The 25,261-nt window shown below is 39.7% G+C and overlaps 1 protein-coding gene across 1 annotated transcript in view; it reads left to right on the top strand.

Moving 5' to 3' along the window:
• The first annotated feature begins 239 nt into the window (after positions 1-239).
• The window catches only part of UBE2J1 (ubiquitin conjugating enzyme E2 J1), a 128,775-nt gene continuing 103,753 nt past the window's right edge, over positions 240-25,261 (top strand). The window contains 1 exon segment of the mRNA XM_053712037.1: positions 240-827. Coding sequence (XP_053568012.1) covers positions 240-827 — 588 coding nt within the window.

Raw genomic sequence — 25,261 nt, 5'->3', positions numbered from 1 at the left:
AACCGGTCTATGACATGCTCTGCCGAGCTCTAAAACTAGATTAAGATTACAGCCATTACTTTTGTGACTTTCTGAAGCCACGAGGCGACTGAGCACATAAACCTTCATATCCACAAAGCTTTTGCTCGGATTTATGGAACCTGAACATTAGCTTCCTATATCGCACGTAGGAAGGCAAGCACAGTGAGTGGAGACCTAGCTGCTGGATCCCTATCTAGATCCGGTGGTTAATGTGCATCATGGAACCCATCGCATTGCTGCGGGAGATAGGCTCCCTGTTACAGCAGTATCAAGAGGCCTTCACATCATCGCTCACAACAGTAGACTATTTATCCGTTACTACCCTCCCTTCCAAGATTACCAAAGACGGCGATATCGGTGAACCCCATGTGAGCGATGTTTTGGGACCCCAGCGGCCGCCATCTTTTTTCTTACCGGACCTTCAGTCACGGAGATTTCCCGGCTCTTCCCTGACGGAGTCCTACTGCCTGGCAGCTACCATTCCACCGGGTGAGGTTGTGGCCGGTCTGGAACCTGTTGCCTCTGACAACACGGATAGGAGCCTTAGACCGGAGAAGTTTTTTAATCCTGTGTGGCAGCACAAAGTGGAAACGGACTGTACACTGGATAGGATCTTCTTGAAGCAACATGCTTGTGGACAGATCAGTGTCAAGCATGGAGAAACAGAACTGCAACAATCGTCTATGGCCTGTTTACCTGTGTTTGCACACTATTACTACGTGGAGAATTGTGGAGAGTTCTCATACCTCGTCTATAACTTTTGGCTGACCAATTACTATTTAACCATTATGATCTATAGATCTGGAGTCGGTTAAGTATTAGAGATATGAGTTTGACAATTGTATGACTGCAGCTCAATATAAGCCATCTAACTTGTTTTTGATCTTTACTGTGTTGTATAGTCACTACTTGTTTGAAATGTTTTTGCAGTTTTTTTTATGTTTACAAAGAAGTTAGCTTAACATACTTTTATACCACCTATATTGTTAGTTTTAGTTAGACCAAGCTATACACAGCTTTATTATATTAATGCTACCCTTTGCCTAATGCATTATTAAGGTTTTATGTGAGAGCTTTGGAGTGCTAATTGCATGCAGCATTTTTTGCCTTGGATATTAAGTTAGCTATATTTCAGAGAGTATAGATCTATATTATGTTCTCCTATATTTTATTACATTATACCTAGGCTCTCACTATTGAATGTTTGCTGAACATACTTTTATACCACCTATATTGTTAGTTTTAGTTAGACCAAGCTATACACAGCTTTATTATTTTAATGCTACCCTTTGCCTAATGCATTATTAAGGTTTTATGTGAGAGCTTTGGAGTGCTAATTACATGCAGCATTTCTTGCCTTGGATATTAAGTTAGCTATATTACAGAGAGTATAGATCTATATTATGTTCTCCTATATTTTATTTACTTATGCATACCTAGGACTCTTAACTATTTACCTAACGTTATAAACACAACTATAGGTGTTATGGTTTAATTAGAGGATTGCTATTCGGCTAAGTGTTCTAAGTGTTGCCCCTCATAATAACACTCTCTTACTGTTTAGAACAGGCACCTGTTGTGGGGTATAGGGCCCGTACCCTGACAGCAGGTCCAACAAATTCATATTGAGACAATACTACCCTGTTTTGAGGGAGCTTTAGTCCTATATTACATCTTGAAATTACACATATTTTGATTTTATTAATCTGCCCGCAGATAGGACACAACAAACCCACCCTCTTGTTTTAAAATAGAAAATAAAAATTGGCTGTCGTGGAGATGACTACCAAAGTTTTTTTATATTGAGGCAACACAACCTTGTTCTAAGGAAACTCTAGCCCTATATTATTTCCTGATATTATACATATTATGATTTTATTAATCTGTACACAGATATAATACAACAAACCCACCAGTATCTTTTGTTTGAGTGGGACCTCAGCCCTGTAAAACTGTATCTTTTCCTCTCCAAGCGTATGTTACACTGATAAGTTCAATCTCAAGTAAGTCTTACCCTACCCTAGCTGCAAAATTAGCCCATGCCTCCTTTTATCCCTACAAATTACCACAACTAATATAAAGCCCCTCCTCCCCCCAAAGTAATGAGTCCCCTAGTAATAGGAGAACTAAATATGCGGTTTCTCTCGCCCATACCGCAACTTTTACTACTCCCTTAGTACTTAATCTTTTTTACATAACGCCACAGTCTGGGATCCATCCTTTTTACTCGGATTAGCAGGTCTGATCAACAGTACTTACCATCTAAGCTCCCATTACTAAATCATTTTTCAGGGGCCTCCTTTAAGATCACAGAGAATAGAGCAAAGCCTGTATGTGCCTCTATTTGTTAGTTTGAAGGCTATACTATGGATCCTACCTACCACTAGAGGAGTTCATATCTTATCCTACTATATTACACAGAATTCATTACATCCTACACTGCATATTATATCTGGTATTTTTTTTTCTTTAGCTTTATGGATGGTTAAATTTATTTGTTAAAGTTCAGAAAAATTGAGGCGGTTTAGCAATATTTTGTTATATGTGCACTACTATAATTTGAACATCTTACAATGCTGTAATCCTAATGAACATTTGTATTTTTATTATTTGCTTTTTATTGGCTGTTTAAGCAGCAACATTGTAGTGCTTTCATTTTCTTCTTCCTCAATAAAAATATTATTTAAAAAAAAAAAAAAAAAAAAAAAAAGTAAAAACAGAGATAACAACAGTATTGGGAGCAGAGATTAAAATACATCCCCTAGGTAAATTAATCCATTTACTCAAAATTAAAAATGAGGAATTAAACCAGCTGTTAAATAAATAGGCGATTCACTCAATAAAGGCCATAGACACAAGATAATAATAAAAAAAAAAAAAAAAAAAAAAAAATATATATATATATATATATATATATATATATATATATATATATATATATATATATATATATATACACATACACATACAGTGGATATAAAAAAAGTCTACACACCCCTGTTAAAATGTCAGGTTTCTGTGATGTAAAAAAAATGAGACAAAGATAAATCATTTCAGAATCAATTGAAAAACAAACTGAAATCTTTTAGGTAAAGGGAAATAAAAAAAAAAAAAAAAATAATAATATGGTTGCATAAGTGTGAACACCCTTTCATAACTGGGGATGTAGCTGTGTTCAGAAATAAGCAATCACATTCAAAATTCAGTACACACCTGTCATCATTTAAAGTGCCTCTGATTAACCCAAAATAAAGTTCAGCTGTTCTAGTAGGTCTTCCCCGACATTTTGTTAGTCGCATCCTACAGCAAAAGCCATGGTCCGCAGAGAGCTTCTAAAGCATCAGAGGGATCTCATTGTTAAAAGGTATCAGTCAGGAGAAGGGTACAAAAGAATTTCCAAGGCATTAGATATACCATGGAACACAGTGAAGACAGTCATCATCAAGGGAAGAAAATATGGTGCAACAGTGACATTACCAAGAACTGGATGTCCCTCCAAAATTGATGAAAAGACGAGAAGAAAACTGGTCTGGGAGGCTACCAAGAGGCCTACAGCAACATTAATGGAGCTGCAGGAATATTTGGCAAGTACTGGCTGTGTGGTACATGTGACAACAATCGCATGTATTCTTCATATGTCTGGGCTATGGGGTAGAGTGGCAAGACGGAAGCCTTTTCTTACAAAAAAAAACATCCAAGCCCGGCTAAATTTTGCAAAAACACATCTGAAGTTTCCCAAAAGCATGTTGCAAAAGGTGTTCTGGTCTGATGAAACTAAAGTTGAACTTTTTGTACATAATTCCAAAAGATATGTTTGGCGCAAAAACAACACTGCATATCACTAAAAGAACACCATACCCACAGTGAAGCATGGTGGTGTCAGCATCATGTTTTGGGGCTGTTTTTCTTCAGCTAGAACTGGGGCCTTAGTCAAGGTAGAGGGAATAATGAACAGTTCCAAATACCAGACAATATTGGCACAAAACCTTCAGGCTTCTGCTAGAAAGCTGAACATGAAGAGGAACTTCATCTTTCAGCATGATAACGACCCAAAGCATACATCCAAATCAACAAAGGAATGGCTTCACCAGAAGAAGATTAAAGTTTTGGGATGGCCCAGCCAGAGCCCAGACCTGAGTCCAATTCAAAATCTGTGGGGTGATCTGAAGAGGGCTGTGCACAGGAGATGCCCTCGCATTCTGACAGATTTAGAGTGTTTTTGCAAAGAAGAGTGGGCAAATATTGGCAAGTCAAGATGTGCCATGCTGAAAAACTCATTAACAAAAAAGACTGAGTGCTGTAATAAAATCAAAAGGGGCTTCAATAAAGTATTAGTTTAAGGGTGCAACCATATTATTTTATTTTTTTATTTTTATTTCCCTTTACCTAAAAGATTTCAGTTTGTTTTTCAATTGAGTTGTACAGTTTATAGGTCACTTTAAAGGTGGAAAAAGTTCTGAAATGATTTATCTTTGTCTCATTTTTTTACATCACAAAAACATGACATTTTAACAGGGGTGTGTAGACTTTTTATATCCACTGTGTGTATGTGTGTATATATATATATATATATATATATATATATAGGAACAAGTCAGATAAAATGCTGGCAAATAAATTAAAAGAATTAACGAGAGCAACAGCGATTCCACAAATCCAACAATCAAATGGTAAAGTCACCAATGATCCCCTGCAAATAGCTAACGATTTCACTGACTTCTACAACAACCTTTATAATCTAAAAAGTCCTAAGCAGGGAGTCCACAAAACAGTAGAATTAGATAAGTTTTTAGATAATAGCTTACTCAAGACAATTCCAAAAGATGAGTTAGACGCCTTGAACGCACCCATAACAGCTAGTTAAACTGTTTAACAACTTTTTACAAGGCGTGGATATCCCTCCCGAAACTTTTAACTGCGAGAATAACAGTAATTCAGAAACCGGGTAAAAATAAACAGTTCTGCCAGAATTATCGTCCCTTGGTTTCCCTTCTTAACCAAGCCCTCAAATTATTCACTAAGATTCTAGCAAATCAACTAACACCCATAATGAGTTTAATAGATACAGATCAAGTAGGCTTTATTAAACAAAGGGAAGCACCTGACAATATCTGTAAAATAGTCAATTTAATAAATTGGGCATCCATCAAAGAAGTGCCTTCTCGGTTCCTGACATTGGATGCAGAGAAGGCATTATTTGATAGGGTTAATTGTGACTATATTCACACGGTACTTAATAAGATAGGAATTATAGGCCCATTTCAGGATGCCTTAAAAAAGCTTTACTCATACCCTTGGTGACAAAGATTACAAAATTTCACTATTTGCGGATGATGTTATTCTTGCAGTAACAAAGCCCCTGCTCTCCCTTCCACCATTATACTCCTTATTAAACTGGTTCGGAATCCTATCAGGATATAAGGTAAATGAGGATAAATGTGAAGCCCTAAGCATAAAATTACCACAACACACACAAGAATTACTTGAGTTACGTTTTGCATTTACTTGGGCTAAGAAGTCACTCAAATAGGAATAAACCTGACCAATGATGTAAACACACTTTATAGAGAAAATTAAATTCACATGTTTACATATATTTTTGCGAAATGGATCAAGCATAATATTTCGTTATATGGAATAAATATAATAGTCTAAATGACAATTCTACCCAAACTCCTCTAATTGTTTAGGTCATTACCAATATCGATACCAGTATTGGAGTTACATAAAATGGAAAGAGAGATTTTGAATTATATGTGGCAAGGGAAAAGGGCTAGGATCAATAATCATTTAATAATGAGACACAGGAATGGAGGAGGAGTGGGCTTACCAAGCTTGTTATCATACTACCATGCAGCCAGAATGGCCCAGACCATCCAGTGGTATAGATCAGATAGCGCGCCACAATGGGTTCAAAGTGAAACAGTATAGTAGGTACAGGAAAAATTAATAAACTATTATGGACAAACAAACAGAACAGGCCGCAGCACGTAAGACAATACATGTCAATCAGCTATACTACCTTCCAATGGGATAAATTACCACAAATATTTCCTCTAATCAGTGTCAGGTCGAAAGTAACTCCTCTTGTAACTCTTGATACGGTAGTGAGTACTCAGGTGCAAAAGAAATGGGAAAACAAGGGATTATATTGAATTGCAGATGCAGTCCTCAACAACAAAATGATAACCATAGCGCAATACGCAGAAATGGGTACACCTGACCAAAATATTTGGTTCCATTATTTGCAACTTCAATCTAGGGTACATGAAATAATAGGGGCCGATAAGTCCCCTAACAACATACTTTTTGAATCCCTCTGTTTAGCCAAAAACCACAGAAGTTGTTTAATTTCGCTACTATACCCAACCTTTAATATTAATGATAAAGATAAAAAAAAACTCCATTATGCTAAAATGGGAAAAGGATTTAGCTAAATCCTGGATGGTGGAAACATGGATCACAAGCATCAACAAAGGGTTAGTATTCTCTCCTAATGCATTGTTAAAAGAAAATAAAACTATCTAAAGGTGTTATATAAATGGTACATCTATCCCACAAGATATGCTAAACCAGAAGTAAGTAAGCACTTGTGTTATAGAGGATGTGGGGAGATCTGCACATACATGCACATGTGGTGGCACTGCGATAAGGTTAAAAAATATGGGACCAAACTTCACAATATTTGTCTAATATTAGAAATGGAGATTTCCTTGTCTCCAGAGCAAGCCATACTTAATTTTCCACCTGAAGAAGGATTGAAAAGGGTCTCCAAATTGATAGCTATGTTTTGCACGGTCACACAATTATGTATAGCCAAATTCTGGAAAAATGACCCCACTCGTTTGAGTATATAAAAAATAAGATTGAATATCATTACAATATGTCTAGGGCCTCCGCTGCGCTCTTACATTCTACAGATAGTTTTATTGCACAATGGGAGCCATATATTATGCATATAGTGGCTGTAAGCAGATCACAAATTTTGATCAACCAAGGTCCTACGCTAATAGATACTGACATACCTAGAGTACACTAAAGAGGGAGACCTAACAAGCTCATCCTGGGTGGGGTGATATTTGATGGTGAATATGATTGTATTGGCTAATTTTACTGTGCAACAAATGTAAAACTCAATCAAATGTATATATGGGCGGGAGGAAAGGGAACTAAGGATGGATGTAAGCAGAGTTAGCTAAATGGATGACAAAACTAATATCTTTATTAATGTAACCTTATAGGAAACAAGATGAAACACTTGTAGACTGTATTTTGTATATTATGTTTTATTATTATTGTTGTCACTCTGAGAATATTGAAAATTAAATAAAAAGATTTCAACAAAAAAATAAAAATAAAATAAACAAAGTCCCACCTAACAGTAAAACCCTCACCCACCAAACCCCCCAAAATAAAAAAAAAACTAGCACTAATAAACCTAATCTACCCATTGCCCTGAAAAGGGCATTTGTATAGGACATTCAGCTCTTTTTCACTGCCCTTTAAAGGGCATTCAGCTCTTTTTCAAAGTGCCCAAAAAACCTGTTAACCCCCCAAAATTCTAAAAAAAAACCCCTAACACTAAAGCCCCAAATAGGTACTCACAGTTTCAGAAGTCTGGCGGAGGTCTTCTTCCAGGCGGGTCCATCATCTTCATCCACAGCGAATGCAGCGCGAAGTGGAGGTCCAGAGTAGTCTTCCCAGAAATAGCGATCCTCTGCGGCGGTGCTCGGTGAAAGCGTGAAGGTTCCTCTTTATGCGATCATCCGCTGCACACTGAAGAAAGTATTCAAGGTACCCCATATTTATTGGGGTACCTTGAATTCCTATTGGCTGAAATTTTCAAAATCAGCCGATAGGATGAGAGCTACTGAAATCTTATTGGCTGATTTGATCAGCCAATAGGATTTCAGTAGCTCTCATTCTATTGGCTGTTTTGAAAAATTCAGCCAATAGGAATGCAAGGTACCCCAAATTGATTGCAGTACCTTGCATTCAATATTCAGTATACCACAGACATCGGATGAAGAGAAGCCTCCATGTCACTGAGGACTGCCGCGCATCGCCACATCTGGGAAGACTGCTCCGGACCTCCGTGCCGCCTTCACTATGGATGAAGATGATAGACCCGCCTGGAAGAAGACCATCTCCGCCGGACTTCTGAAACCGTGAGTATCTATTTGGGGCTTTAGTGTTAGTTTTTTTTTAAGTTTTGTTTTTTTAGATTAGGGTTTTTTTGGGCAAATTTAAAAGAGCTGAATGCCCTTTTAAGGGCAGTGAAAAAGAGCTGAATGCCCTTTTAAGGGCAATGCCCATACAAATGCCCTTTTCAGGGCAATGGGTAGATTAGGTTTATTAGTGTTTTTATTTTTTTTATTTTTGGGGTTTCGTGGGTGGGGGGTTTTACTGTTAAGGGGGACTTTGTTTATTTTTAATGAAAAAAGGGCTGTTTAACTTAGGGCAATGCCCTACAAAAAACCCTTTTAAGGACTATTGATAGTTTAGCATTAGATTAGGGGGTGTTTTTATTGTTTTCATAGGGATTAGGTTTAAATTTTTTATTTTGGATAATGTGTAATATTTTTTTCTGTATTTTTTATTTTTTGTAGCTTGGGGGTTATATTTATAACACATAGACTGCCCTCTGGGCCGGATTATCGATTAGTATATTATAAACTTTAAAAATTGCAGTTGAGCTGTCGCTTTAGTGTAACTGTCTAATTTAAAATTTAATTTGATTTCAAAATGACCTGCAGAATTCTTTTTTCACTAAATACAATCTCATCACAGAAAGTTTTGCTGCTGCCATATCGTCCTCATATAGCAAGGAGTTATGTTTCAACAAAGGATTTCAAGAGAAAGAAGTCATTTAGAAAATTAAAGTTAATTTTAAATTTTTTTGTCTTAATTTCACAGCTTAACATTGGTTTTAGGGAGACAAAATGCTTTTAATAAATGTGCGATATGCCCTCTTGTGAAGGACATTGTAGCACTGACGGATCTCTTCACAAATTCTTCCAATTCATCCCAAAAGTGTTCAGTGGGGTTTATGTAAAGGGCACTTTTCACCTCGTATTGTGCACAGGGGCATCATCATGCTGGAACAGGAAATGGCCTTTGTCAAACTATTGCCATAAAGTGGGATTTACCCAATTGTCTAAAATGTCTTTGTATCTTGTATCATTAAGATGACCCTTCACTGGAATTAAAATGTTTATCTTAAAACCTAAAACAGCCCTAGACCCTTATCACTTCCTCCACCAAACTTTACAGTACAGTAGGTGCTATTCATTCCGGTAGGTATCATTCCCCTTGCATCCGTCACACCCAGATTCTTCCTTCACACTGCCAGATAAAGTGTGATTGATCACTTCAGATAACACATTTCCACTGCTCCAGAGCCCAGTGGCTGCATGCTTTACACCACTCCAGCAGACACTTGGCACTGCGCATGTTGTGAGGCTGCGTACAGCTGCTCAGCCACGTAACCCAGTTTATGAAGCTCCCGACGCACAGTTCTTGTGCTGATGTTGTTTCCAGAGGCAGTTTTGAAGCGTGTAGTGAGTGATGCAACAAATGACAAGTGATTTTTACGTGCTATGCGCTTCAGCACTTGGCAGCAGTGGGCAAGTGGAGACACAGCTCCCCCTGTATGATATCTGGCCCCTCTGTGCCTTCCCTGCAAAACTTGGGTTTCCAGCAGTTAAAGATTTTGAAGGGCAACATTAAGTGTCATGGGGTGTGGCTATACTTGTCAGTTAAAAGCCTCACATGTACTGTAAGCTTCCATTTTGTTACCCAGAGGTGCATTTCACCCGTTTGTTCCTCCCATTCCTTTCTACAAAGCAGGAAGCCAAATGAACACAGGGTGATCTACAATCTTTATTTCCATTCCCCTCTCCACTGCTTGACAAGTGCAGAAACCTGTTGCTGTCTCTATGCTATAGCAGCTATTTCCTCCTCACACTGCACACTGATTTCTCCTGCTTTTGGAAGCACAGTCACTAAAGATTAGGATAAGTTCATCACAAGCTCACATTGAAAAGAGGGAGTCTGCTTGCTGTAGAGTGAGGAACAGGCTACCAGCTGCCAGTGTGTACAGCTTTACTAACTGCCCCTGCTAGATTATAGCTTCTCCAAGCAGTACTTGCAAGCTAGGTCATTCGCAGTAAGTACATAAGTGTGATTTTACAGCAAGTGAGTGGGTTTTCTGAGTTTAATTCCTTGTAATCCTAGACATGTAAATGTGTTAAAAATAATGGTGTGGCAGTAGGGATAGCTCCCCTTCCCACCCTTGTTCATGTTTGTTTTGGTGAATAGAGCTGCATGTCACTCATTAGTTATTCTAGCCCCTCATATCACTCACTACACAGGAAGGGAGGAGCTAGGGGAAAGGCTCTGTGGCTGCACTTAATTTGGTACGTACTTTTTATAGTGTAGTAGACATGTGAAGGTTTTGGATAACTTTGGATGTGAAAGATGGTGGTCCTTTGTGCCAGTCGGCGGTTTCCTGAGCCAAAATTTGTGCAAATCCAGATTTTAGTGTGTTGCTGTTTCACAAGTATAAATTTGGCTCTGAAAATAGCCAACCGGCACAAAGGGCCGCTGCATTTGGAGGTATCCAAAACCTCTAAATGTACATGTCTAGATTGTAGCATAGTTCTCTGTGTATTAAGCATAGTTCTCTGTGTATTAAGTGACGATACAGTTTGGGTAGCTGGCACTGTGATGTGTGTAGAAAATATGTTAGCATGATGTGGGCATGTAGTGCGTCTGACAGCATGGTGCTAGAGAGCAGAATGCATGTTGCTCATATTTGTGCTCTTCTGTACTGAAAAATAGCTCATCTGTATATTTTAATGCATTAAATCTGCGGCAACAGCAGTAGGATAGATGTAGTGTGTCACAATATACATGTACAATATTACCCCTTGTTCTGTAGCCTATTATGCAAAATGTCCATGTCAGATTGCAGATTAAGCCCCTTGCATAGCCATATTCAGCCACATGCCCATTTCAGATTTCACATCAGACTTTAGGACGCTGTGGCCACACTCTGTCGGGTTACCACATTAGACTTTAGATTAGACCTGTTGCCGTGCAGCCTTCCTCAGCAACAAGCTCATATCAGACTTCATATCACACTAGATGCTGTGCAAACCCCCTCTGCCACAAGCTCACATCAGACCACATGTCCTTGAAGCCCTCCTTAGCCACAAGCTTACATCGCACCCAAGGACCCTGCAGCCCTACTCAGCCACAAGCTCACATAATACTTTACATCAGACCAGTGGCCCGGCAGCCCCTCCTCAGCCACAAGTTCACCTTATATTTTTCTTCAGAACCCATGACCATAATTCCACATCAGATTCAATGGTCCTGCAGCTTCTCTGAACCACGTGTTAAGGTCAAACCTCACCTCTTTTTGGCTAGTAACATTAATCCACTTAAGGATGTGTGCTTATTGCACTGGAGAAATATTCACAACATACAGTAGCAACATTTAAGGGAAATAGAAGTGCATAAAGAAAATGCTCTAATATATTAGATCATTTGTATTATTGCACTATTGCTTACTACAGTTAGGTCCATAAATATTTGGACATTGATAAAGTTATATTTATTGTAGCTGTTTAGAAAAAAAAATGGTGTAATCTTTATTTAATGAATTTTGGCTTAATGGGTATTTACATCCTAATTGTGAATGGTTTAGTAATTACAGCACTTTTTATATGTAGTTCTCTCCTTTTCCACGGACCAAAGTTAATTGGACAATTTACTCTAATTGTAATTGGCCATGTGTGGCTGTTCCCTCATTATTTCATTAACAATTAAGCAGTTAAATGGTGGAATTTATATTTGGAAGCTGTTGCTGTGAATTCTCAATATGAGGTCCAAAGAGCTGTCAATGCACAACATCTAGCCAAGTCAAAAACACTCTCCGGAGGCAGACATAACATAATTTATGTAAGAACTTACCTGATAAATTCATTTCTTTCATATTAGCAAGAGTCCATGAGCTAGTGACGTATGGGATATACATTCCTACCAGGAGGGGCAAAGTTTCCCAAACCTTAAAATGCCTATAAATACACCCCTCGCCACACCCACAATTCAGTTTAATGAATAGCTAAGAAGTGGGGTGATAAGAAAGGAGCGAAAGCATCAAAAATAAGGAATTGGAATAATTGTGCTTTATACAAAAAAATCATAACCACCACAAAAGGGTGGGCCTCATGGACTCCTGCTAATATGAAATAAATGAATTTATCAGGTAAGTTCTTACATAAATTAACTTTTCTTTCATGTAATTAGCAAGAGTCCATGAGCTAGTGACTTATGGGATAGCAGATATCCAAGATGTGGAACTTCCACGCAAGAGTCACTAGAGAGGGAGGGATAAAATAAAGACGGCCAATTCCGCTGAAAAAATAATCCACAACCCAAATCAAAAAGTTTTAATCTTATAATGAAAAAACTGAAATTATAAGCAGAAGAATCAAACTGAAACAGCTGCCTGAAGTACTTTTCTACCAAAAACTGCTTCAGAAGAAGAAAAAACATCAAAATGGTAGAATTTAGTAAAAGTATGCAAAGAAGACCAAGTTGCTGCTTTGCAGATCTGATCAACAGAAGCTTCATTCCTAAAAGCCCAGGAAGTAGAAACTGACCTAGTAGAATGAGCCGTAATCCTTTGAGGCGGAGATTTACCCGACTCTACATAAGCATGATGAATCAAAGACTTTAACCAAGACGCCAAAGAAATGGCAGAAACCTTCTGACCTTTCCTAGAACCAGAAAAGATAACAAATAGACTAGAAGTCTTTCTGAAATCTTTAGTAGCTTCAACATATTTCAAAGCTCTTACTACATCCAAAGAATGTAAAGATCTCTCCAGAGAATTCTTAGGATTAGGACACAATGAAGGGACAACAATTTCTCTACTAATGTTGTTAGAATTCACAACTTTAGGTAAAAAATTAAATGAAGTCCGCAACACCGCCTTATCCTGATGAAAAATCAGAAAAGGAGATTCACAAGAAAGAGCAGATAACTCAGAAACTCTTCTAGCAGAAGAGATGGCCAAAAGGAACAAAACTTTCCAGGAAAGTAATTTAATATCCAGAGAATGCATAGGTTCAAACGGAGGAGCCTGTAAAGCCCTCAGAACCAAATTAAGACTCCAAGGAGGAGAGATTGATACGAACCAAAGCCTGTACAAAACAATGAATATCAGGATGATTAGCAATCATTCTGTGAAAAAGAACAGAACGAGCAGAGATTTGTCCCTTCAAGGAACTTGCAGACAAACCTTTTTCCAAACCATCCTTAAGAAACTGTAAAATTCTAGGAATTCTAAAAGAATGCCAAGAGAATTTATGTGATGAACACCAAGAAATGTAAGTCTTCCAGACTCGGTAATAGATCTTTCTAGACACAGATTTACGAGCCTGTAACATAGTATAAATCACTGAGTCAGAGAAACCTCTATGACTAAGTATTAAGCGTTCAATCTCCATACCTTCAAATTTAATGATTTGAGATCCTGATGGAAAAATGGGCCTTGAGATAGAAGGTCTGGTCTTAACGGAAGTGTCCAAGGTTGGCAACTGGCCATCCGAACGAGATCCTCATACCAAAACCTGTGTGGCCATGCTGGAGCCACCAGCAGTACAAACGAATGCTCCATTAGGATTTTGGAAATCACTTTTGGAAGAAGAACTAGAGGCTGAAAGATATAAGCAGGTTGATAATTCCAAGGAAGTGACAACGCGTCCACCGCTTCCGCCTGAGGATCCCTGGATCTGGACAGATACCTGGGAAGTTTCTTGTTTAGATGAGAGGCCATCAGATCTATTTCTGGAAGTCCCCAGAATTGAACAATCTGAAGAAATACCTCTGGGTGAAGAGACCATTCGCCCGGATGTAACGTCTGGCGACTGAGATAATCCGCTTCCCAATTGTCTATACCTGGGATGTGAACCGCAGAAACTAGACAGGAGCTGGATTCTGCCCAAACAAGTATCCGAGATACTTCTTTCATAGCCTGAGGACTGTGAGTCCCCCCTTGATGATTGACATATGCCACGGTTGTGACATTGTCTGAAAACAAATAAACGATTCTCTCTTCAGAAGAGGCCAGAACTGAAGAACTCTGAAAATGTTGATTGGTAATCTCGCCTCCTGAGATTCCCAAACCCCCTGCGCTGTCAGAGATCCCCATACAGCTCCCCAACCTGAAAGACTCGCATCTGTTGAAATCACAGTCCAGGTTGGACGAACAAAAGAAGCCCCTTGAACTAAACGATGGTGATCCAACCACCAAGTCAGAGAAGATCGAACATTGGGATTTAAGGATATTAATTGTGATATATTTGTATAATCCCTGCACCATTGATTCAGCATACAAAGCTGGAGAGGTCTCGTGTGAAAACGAGCAAACGGGATCGTGTCCGATGCAGCAGTCATGAGACCTAAAATTTCCATGCACAAAACTACAGAAGGGAAAGATTGAGACTGAAGGTTTCGACAAGCTGAAACCAATTTCAGACGTCTTTTCTCTGTCAGAGACAAAGTCATGGACACTGAATCTATTTGGAAACCCAAACAGGTTACCCTTGTCTGAGGAATCAAGGAACTCTTAGGTAAATTGATCCTCCAACCATGTCTTTGAAGGAACAACACAAGTTGATTCGTATGATATTCTGCAGAATGTAAAGACTGAGCAAGTACCAAGATATCGTCCAAATAAGGAAATACCGCAATACCCTGCTCCCTGATTACAGAGAGAAGGGCGCCGACAACCTTCGAAAAGATCCTTGGAGCTGTTGCTAGGCCAAAAGGAAGAGCAACAAACTGGTAATGCTTGTCTAGAAAAGAGAATCTCAGGAACTGATAGTGGTCCGGATGATTTGGAATATGAAGCTATGTATCCTGTAAGTCTATTGTGGACATATAATGCCGTTGCTGAACAAAAGGCAGAATAGTCCTTATAGTCACCATTTTGAATGTTGGTATCCTTACATAACGATTCAATATTTTTAGATCCAGAACTGGTCTGAAAGAATTCTCTTTCTTTGGAACAATGAACAGATTTGAATAAAACCCCAGGCCCCGTTCCAGAACTGGAACTGGCACAATTACCCCAGCTGACTCCAGGTCTGAAACACATTACAGAAACGCTTGAGCCTTTACTGGGTTTACTGGAATGCGTGAGAGAGAGAATCTTCTCACAGGCGTTCTTACCTTGAAACCTATTCTGTACCCTTGTGAAACAATGTTCTGAATCCAAAGACTTTGAATCGAATTGATCCAGACATCTTTAAAAAATCGTAACCTACCCCCTACCAGCTGTGCTGGAATGAGGGCCGCACCTTCATGCGGATTTGGGAGCTGGTTTTGACTTTCTAAAAGGCTTGGATTTATTCCAGACTGGAGGTTTCCAAACGGAAACTGTTCCTTTAGGGGAAGGGTCAGGCTTTTGTTTCTTATTCTGACGAAAGGAATGAAAACGATTAGTAGCCCTATATTTACCCTTAGATTTTTTATCCTGAGGCAAAAAGGCTCCCTTCCCCCCAGTAACAGTTGAAATTATTGAGTCTAACTGAGAACCAAATAATTTATTACCTTGGAAAGAAAGAGAAAGCAAAGTTGACTTAGAAGTCATATCTGCATTCCATGACTTAAGCCATAAAGCTCTTCTGGCTAAAATAGCTAAAGACATATACCTGACATAAATTCTAATGATATAAAAAATGGCATCACAAACAAAGTTATTAGCATGTTGAAGAAGTTTAACAATGCTATAAGCATTATGGTCTGACACTTGTTGCGCTAAAGCCTACAACCAGAAAGTTGAAGCTGCAGCAACATCAGCCAAAGAAATAGCAGGTCTAAGTAGATTACCTGAACATAAATAAGCCTTCCTTAGAAAGGATTCATGCTTCCTATCTAAAGGATCTTTAAACGAAGTACTATCTGCCGTAGGAATAGTAGTACGTTTAGCAAGAGTAGAGATAGCCCCATCAACTTTGGGGATTTTCTCCCAAAACTCTAATCTATCAGATGGCAAAGGGTACAATTTCTTAAACCTTGGAGAAGGAGTAAATTAAGTACCCAGACTATTCCATTCCCAAGAATTACTTATGAAATAGCATCAGGAACTGGAAAAACTTCTGAAATAACTACATGAGGTTTAAAAACTGAATTTAAACGCTTATTAGTTTTAATATCAAGAGGACTAGACTCCTCCATATCTAATGCAATCAACACTTCTTTAAGTAAAGAACGAATAAACTCCATCTTAAACAAATATGAAGATTTATCAGTGTCAATATCTGAGGTAGAATCTTCTGAACCAGATAGGTCCTCATCAGAAATAGATAAGTCAGAATGATGGCGGTCATTTAAAAATTCATCTGAAATATGTGAAGTTTTAAAAGACCTCTTACGTTTACTAGAAGGAGGAATAACCGACAGAGCCTTCCGAATAGAATTAGAAACAAATTCTTTAACATTAACAGGAACATCCTGAACATTAGATGTTGAAGGAACAACAACAGGTAATGGATTATTACTAATGGAAATGCTATCTGCGTTTGATAGCTTATCATGACAACTAACACAAACTACAGCCGGAGGAACAGTTACCAAAAGTTTACAACAAATGCACTTAGCTTTGGTAGAACCGACATCAGGCAGCACTTTTCCAGAAGTAGATTCTGATCCAGGGTCAGGTAGTGACATCTTGCAATATGTAAAAGAAAAAACAACATATAAAGCAAAATTATCAAATTCCTTAAATGGCAGTTTCAGGAATGGGAAAAAATGCAAAATGAAAAACAAGCCTCTAGAAAACCAGAAGCAACTAAAAAGTGAGACTGAAATAATGTGTAAAAAACTGGCGCCAAGTATGACGCCCACATTTTTGGTGCCAAGTATAACGCCCACATATTTTGGCGCCAAGAATGACGCCCATATTTTTTGGCACCAAAAAAACGTCTGCAATACACATACGTCAAAAGAATGACGCAATTACGTGAAAACTTCCAGCGCAAACTATGACGCCGGAAATGTCTAAATTTTTGCGCCAAAAAAGACGCAATAAATAGAAGCATTTTCTGCACCCGCGAGCCTAACAGCCTGCAATTTTTGAAAAAAAGTCAATTGAAAATTTTAAGGTAATAAAAATAAAATTTATATGCATTTTCCCAAAAAAATGAAACTGACAGTCTGAATGAAGGAATACTGATTATCCTGAATCATGGCAAATATAAGTTTAAACACATATATTTAGAACTTTACATATAAAGTGCCCAACCATAGCTTTGAGTGTCATAAATAGAAATAAGACTTACTTACCCTAAGACACTCATCTACATATAGTAGATAGCCAAACCAGTACTGAAACGAGAATCAGTAGAGGTAATGGTATATAAGAGTATATCGTCGATCTGAAAATGGAGGTAGGAGAAGAAATCTCTACGACCGATAACAGAGAACCTATGAAATAGATCCCCTAGAGGTAGACCATGGTATTCAAATAGGCAATACTCTCTTCACATCCCTCTGACATTCACTGCACTCTGAGAGGAAAACCGGGCTTCAGCCTGCTGCGAAGCGCATATCAATGTAGAAATCTAGCACAAACTTACTTCACCACCTCCATGGGAGGCAAAGTTTGTAAAACTGAATTGTGGGTGTGGTGAGGGGTGTATTTATAGGCATTTTAAGGTTTGGGAAACTTTGTCCTTCCTGGTAGGAATGTATATCCCATACGTCACTAGCTCATGGACTCTTGCTAATTACATGAAAGAAAAAAGGTTTACAACCAAGCGAAGACTTCATTAAAAGTAAATACAGAGGGTTTACCACAAGTAGCAAACTACTGGTAAGCCTCAATAATAGGAAGACCAGAATAGACAGAAAACATATTAAATAGCCTGAACATTTTGTTGGAGAGATGAAACTAAGATCAACCTGTACCGGAAAGATGGGAAGAGAATAGTATGGAGAAGGAAAGGAATGGCTCAAAGCATTCCACATTATCTGTTAAAAATAGGGGAGGCAGTGCTAAGTCATGGGCATGTATGGCTGCCAATGCAATTGGGTCGCTATTGTTTATTGATGATATGACTGCCAACAGAAGTGTTATATTATCTGCTCAGATTCAGCCAAATACTGAAAATCCGATAGGATGACGCTTTACGGTTCAGATAAAAAATGGCCCAAAACATACTGTGAAAGCAACCAAAGAACTTTTTACGGCAAAGTGGAATATTCTTCAATGTCGAAGTCAGTCATCTGGCCTCAACCCAATTGAACATGCATTTCACTTACTAAAGGCAAAACTGAAGTCAGGAAGACCCACAAGCAACAACTTAAGGCAGTGGCAGTAAAGGCCTGGAAAAGCATCACTAGAGATGAAAAACAGAATACGGTGATGTCCGTGGGTTCCAGACTTCAGGCAGTCATCAACCACAGTATTAAAGGGATAGTAAAGCCAAATAAAACTTTCATGACTCAGAGCACACAATTAGAAAAGTATATAGTTTTTTTGTTTTTTTTTATCTATTTTGCTTTGTTTTTTCTGTATCCTTTGTTGACAAGCATAACTAGATAGGCTCAGGAGCAGCAATACACAGCTGAGAGTTAGCTGCTAGTTGATGGCTGCTCATATATGCCTCCTTTTTATTGGCTTACCTGATGTGTTGAGCTAGCTCCCAGTAGTGCACTTCTGCTAGTTCTTTACAAGGGAATGAAGCAAATTTGGTAATAGAAGTAAATCAGAAATTACAAATGAGTCCAAGAAAAAGTGGGGACGATGTATAAAAATTGCTGTTAATTAACACGTTGTATGATATTTTTGTTGAACCTCTTGAATAATATCTTTATAGCACCACAAAATGCTGGTTTTAAAGCTAAAAATCTGCACTTCAATCCCAACTTGATTGCTTCATTTAAAATCTAATGTGGTGTCATACAGAGCCAAAGTTATACAAATTGTGTCACTGTCCAAATACTTGTAACTGTATGTGCTTAACCTCTGCAAATAGATTAAACACAAAGTTAAAATCTGCTCCAGAGCAGAAATGCACTACTGGAAGCTAGCTAATGACAGGAAACGTTTGTACCTACAAATCGCCATCTAGCTCCCAGTAGGGCATGTCTGCTTCTGAGGATATTTACGTTTTCATTTAACTTTAACACAGAAGAGCCAAGAAGTGCATTTTGGAGCCAGATTAACCCCTTAACAACCAGCACCATACCCTGTACGACGCTGCTGTTCTGGGCCTCTCTCTGTCGAGAGTGGGGCAGTGCAGAAATAGACTTGCAGAGGTACTGATGCAGAGAGGGCCACTCTGTGGCCCTCTCTGCATCGGGTAGCTGTAATGCCGATCGTTGGTGGAGTAGGAGGGTAAGAAGGGAGGCAGGTGGGCGGCCCATCGCTGCAGGGGGGCTGGAGCGGGTGGGATGGCTACGCTACAGAAAATAGGTCCTCAAGAATGCACACCAATACCACTGGTCCTAGAAAATTATTATTTTTAGTTCCAGTTCCTTCATCAGCCAAAAAAGGTAAAAAAAAGTATAGCTTGAAAAGTTATAGTTCAGAGAAAAGGAGCCTATATGTCTTGTATGTAAAGTATTGTGCAGATATATTAGAGAGGCCAGAAATAAAAGCACTTTTTTCTTGCAAGGTGTTCATTGTTACCAGAGTGATCACCTGACAGTACAGAGAAAGTGTATCTATTTCTTCTATAAGGTACGACGAGTCCACGGATTCATCCTTTACTTGTGGGATATTATCCTCCTGCTAACAGGAAGTGGCAAAGAGCACCACAGCAGAGCTGTCTATATAGCTCCTCCCTTAGCTCCACCCCCCCGTCATTCTCTTTGCCTACTCTAAGTACAAGGAAGGGTAAAGTGAAAGAGGTGATAAAATGTTAGTTTTTATTTTCTTCAAGCAAGAGTTTTTTATTTTAAATGTTACCGGTGTGTACTATTTACTCTCAGGCAGCAGATGGATGGAGACTTCTGTGTTGAGGCTGATATCTTAGCATTTGTCACTAAGATCCAGAGCAGTTCCCACAGAGGCTGAGGGGTACAAGAAACTTCAGTGTGAGGAACGTTTTCATGCTATATAGCAGTGAGGTATGTTCAGTCATTTTTTTTGTGGTATTTCAGAAAGGCTGACAGTATCCCCATGAGGGTAAGGGTAAGCAGTAATCCTAAGAGTTATAGAAGGGTATTACTAAGCTTGCATAAGGGGCTAATTAAAAAATGGTTGACACTGAGTTTTGAATGTTTGTGGGCAAACGTTTTGTGAACTGGGAGTGCTGTTAACGTTTTTTGGGCAATAACGTTTTTTGGCAACTTTATTGAGGGTACACTTGGCTTATTTTTTGGGTCTCAGAACCCACATGGCTAGTTTGGAACCGCTCTGGTGCGGTTCATTTAGGCTGACAAAATTTTGAATGAGATGGGCGGGAGCTATTTTCGCGCCTCAGATGCGCAGTTGTATTTACTAAGCAAGCAGCAAGCTCCAACTCTGGAGGGCCCTTGTGGAAGTATTGGGCCAAATCGAAGCTTTAACCCCATTTTTCCAATCCCTGAGGGCAGGTAGGCGCCACAGCAGGGCTGTGGCGAGGTGCTGGGGGTGTTTTTTCCGGATTTAGGCCTTATTATCGATCCGGTTTTCACAATAAAGGGTTAAATGTTTGTTTTTCTTGTGGGGCAAACTTAACTACACAAATTGAGTCTTATATCAAAAATTTGAAAAGATTGGTGTATTTTAAAGCAGTTTTGCAGAACGTGTATGCTTTTTTTTCTCTTAAAGGCGCGGTACCGTTTTTTAAGATTGTTATTTTTTTCACTAAATAAAGTGCTTGTTTGTGGTCATTACTAGCCTGTTCAACATGTCTGACATTGAGGAAAGTCAATGTTCAATGTGTTTAGAAGCCATTGTGGAACCCCCCACTTAGAATGTGTCCCTCATGCACTGAAAGGTCAATAAATTGCAAAGAACATATTTTAGCTAATAAAAGTATGTCGCAGGATGATTCTCAGTCAGAAGGGAATCAGGTTATGCCATCTAATTCTCCCCAAGTGTCACAACCATTAAAGCCCGCACAAGCAACGCCAAGTACTTCTAGTGCGTCTAATTCTTTCACCCTGCAAGATATTTCCGCAGTTATGAATACTACCCTCACAGAGGTTTTATCTAAGCTGCCTGGGTTGCAGGGGAAGCGCAGTAGGTCTGGTGTGAGAACAAATGCTGAGCCCTCTGACGCTTTATTAGCCATATCCGATGTACCCTCACAATGTTCTGAGTTGGGAGTGAGGGATTTGCTGTCTGAGGGAGAGATTTCTGATTCAGGAAAGATGTTCTCTCAGACAGACTCTGATATGACGGCTTTTAAATTTAAACTAGAACACCTCCACTTGTTGCTCAGGGAGGTTTTAGCGACTCTGGATGATTGTGACCCTATTGTAGTTCCAGAGAAATTGTGTAAAATTGACAGATATCTAGAGGTTCCTGCCTACACTGATGTTTTTCCGGTCCCTAAGAGGAGTTTGGACATTGTTACTAAGGAGTGGGATAGACCAGGTATTCCGTTAGCTCCCCCTCCTACTTTTAAGAAAATGTTTCCCATATCAGACACCATGCGGGATTCGTGGCAGATGGTCCCTAAGGTGGAGGGAGCTATTTCTACCCTGGCTAAGCGTACAACTATACCTATTGAGGACAGTTGTGCTTTCAAAGATCCTATGCATAAAAAATTAGAGGGTCTCCTAAAGAAAATATTCGTTCATCAGGGTTTTCTTCTGCAATCTATAGCTTGCATTGTTCCTGTAACTACTGCAGCTGCTTTTTGGTTCGAGGCTCTGGAGGAGGCTCTTCAGGTTGAGACCCCATTAGATGATATTCTGGATAGAATTAGGGCTCTCAAGCTAGCTAATTTTTTCATTACAGATGCCGTTTTTTCAACTGGCTAAATTAGGGGCAAAGAATTCAGGTTTTGCCATTTTAGTGCGTAGAGCGTTATGACTTAAGTCCTGGTCTGCTGATGTGTCATCAAAATCTAAGCTTTTAGCCATCCCTTTCAAAGGTAAGACCCTATTCGGGCATGAACTGAAAGAGATCATTTCAGACATCACTGGAGGAAAAGGCAATGTCCTTCCTCAGGATAAGACAAATAAGATGAGAACCAAAAAAAATAATTTTCGTTCCTTTTGAAACTTCAAAGGGGGTCCCTCTACCTCTTCCCCTGCTGCAAAACAAGAGGGGAATTTTGCTCAATCCAAGTCAGTCTGGAGACCTAACCAGACTTGGAACAAAGGTAAACAGGCCAAGAAGCCCGCTGCTGCCACCAAGACAGCATGCAGGGGTAGCCCCCGATCCGGGACCGGATCTAGTAGGGGGCAGACTTTCTCTCTTTGCTCAGGCTTGGGCAAGAGACGTTCAGGACTCCTGGGCTTTAGAAATTGTAACCCAGGGGTATCTTCTAGATTTCAAATATTCTCCTCCAAGGGGGAGATTCCATCTTTCTCAATTGTCTGTAAACCAGACAAAAAGAGAGGCGTTCTTATGCTTTGTAGAAGACCTATATACCATGGGAGTGATCTGCCCAGTTCCGAAAACAGAACAGGGGCACGGGTTTTACTCCAATCTGTTTGTGGTTCCCAAAAAGGAGGGAACCTTCAGACCAATTTTAGATCTCAAGATCTTAAACAAATTCCTCAGAGTCCCATCCTTCAAGATGGAGACCATTCGGACTATTTTACCAATGATCCAGGAGGGTCAATATATGACCACCGTGGACTTAAAGGATGCGTATCTACACATCCCTATCCACAAAGATCATCACCAGTTCCTCAGGTTCGCCTTTCTGGACAAGCATTACCAGTTTGTGGCTCTTCCCTTCGGGTTGGCCACAGCTCCCAGAATTTTCACAAAGGTGCTAGGGTCCCTTCTGGCGGTTCTAAGGCCGCGGGGGCATAGCAGTGGCACCTTATCTGGTCGATATCTTAATTCAGGCATCAACTTACCAACTAGCCAAGTCTCACACGGACATCGTGTTGGCTTTTCTAAGATCTCACGGGTGGAAGGTGAACGTAAAAAAGAGTTCACTTATCCCTCTCACAAGAGTTCCATTCCTGGGAACTCTGATAGATTCGGTGGACATGAAAATTTTTCTGACGGAGGTCAGGAAATCAAAGATTTTAACCACCTGCCGAGCTCTTCATTCCATTCCTTAGCCGTCAGTGGCTCAGTGTATGGAGGTAATCAGACTAATGGTAGCATATATCAATCATCAGGGGGGAACAAAGAGTTCTCTAGCGATGATAGAGGTTACCAAAATAATTCGATGGGCAGAGACTCACTCTTGCCATCTATCAGCAATCTATATCCCAGGAGTGGAGAACTGGGAAGCGGATTTTCTAAGTCGTCAGACTTTTCATCCGGGGGAGTGGGAACTCCATCCGGAGGTGTTTGCGCAATTGATTCATCAATGGGGCACACCAGAATTGGATCTGATGGCTTCTCGTCAGGACGCCAAACTTCTTTGTTACGGGTCCATATCAAGGGATCCTCAAGCAGTACTGATAGATGCTCTAGCAGTACCTTGGTCGTTCAACCTGGCTTATGTGTTTCCACCATTTCCTCTCCTCCCTCGTCTGATTGCCAGAATCAAACAGGAGGGAGCTTCAGTGATTTTGATAGCACCTGCGTGGCCACGCAGGACTTGGTATGCAGACCTGGAGGACATGTCATCTCTACCACCATGGACACTACCACTGAGACGGGACCTTCTCATTCAAGGCCCGTTCCAGCATCCAAACCTAGTTTCTCTGCAGCTGACTGCCTGGAGATTGAACGCTTGATTTTATCCAAGCGGGGATTCTCCGAGTCGGTCATAGATACCTTGATTCAGGCTCGAAAGCCTGTCACTAGGAAGATTTATCATAAGATATGGTGTAAATATCTTTATTGGTGTGAATCCAAAGGCTACTCATGGAGTAAGATCAGGATTCCTGGATTTTGTCCTTTCTCCAAGAAGGATTGGAGAAGGGGTTATCAGCTAGTTCCCTAAAGGGACAGATTTCTGCTTTGTCAATTTTACTGCACAAGCGTCTGACAGATGTTCCAGACGTTCAGTCGTTTTGTCAGGCTTTAGTTAAAGTCAAGCCTGTGTTTTAAACCTGTTGCTCCGCCATGGAGTTTGAATTTAGTTCTTAAAGTTCTTTTACGGGGGTTCCGTTTGAACCTATGCATTCCATAGATATTAAGCTTCTATCTTGGAAAGTTCTGTTTTTAGTTGCCATCTCTTCGGCTCGAAGAGTTTCTGAACTATCTGCATTGCAATGCGACTCACCTTTATCTTGTGTTTCATTCTGATAAGGTGGTTTTGCGTACCAAACTTGGATTTCTTCCTAAGGTTGTTACTAATAAAAATATTAATAAGGAAATTGTAGTTCCTTCCCTGTGTCCTAATCCTTCCTCTAAGAAGGAGCGTCTGTTGCACAACTTAGACGTGGTTCGTGCTTTGAAATTTTACTTGCAGGCGACCTAGGATTTCCGTCAAACATCTTCTCTATTTGTTGTCTATTCTGGACAGCGTAGAGGTCAAAAAGCTACGGCTACCTCTCTCTTATTTTTGGCTGAAAAGCATCATCCATTTGACATACGAGACTGCTGGACAGCAGCCTCCTGAAAGAATTACAGCTCACTCTACTAGAGCGGTGGCTTTCCACATGGGCTTTTAAAAATGATGCTTCTGTTGAACAGATTTGTAAGGCTGCGACTTGGTCTTCGCTTCAATACCTTTTCCAAATTTTACAAATCTGATACTTTTGCTTCTTCGGAGGCAATTTTTTTCGAGAAAAGTTCTTCAAGCAGTGGTGCCTTCTGTTTAGGCATCTGTCTTGTCCCTCCCGTTATCCGTGTCCTATAGCTTTGGTATTGTATCCCCACAAGTAAAGGATGAATCTGTGGACTCGTCGTACCTTATAGAATAAAAGTAAATTTATGCTTACCTGATAATTTTAATTTCTTCTATGGTACGACAAGTCCACGGCCCGCCCTGTCATTTTAAGACAGATTATATGTTTTTTTATTTAAACTTCAGTCACCTCTGCACCTTTTAGTTTCTCCTTTTTCTTCCTGTACCCTTCGGTCGAATGACTGGGGGGGTAGAGCTAAGGGAGGAGCTATATAGACAGCTCTGCTGTGGTGCTC

Source organism: Bombina bombina, chromosome 4, assembly GCF_027579735.1.
Source record: "Bombina bombina isolate aBomBom1 chromosome 4, aBomBom1.pri, whole genome shotgun sequence".
Lineage (NCBI taxonomy): Eukaryota > Metazoa > Chordata > Amphibia > Anura > Bombinatoridae > Bombina > Bombina bombina.
Note: the sequence above shows the minus strand (reverse complement) of the source record. Positions and strands in the feature narration are given on the sequence as shown.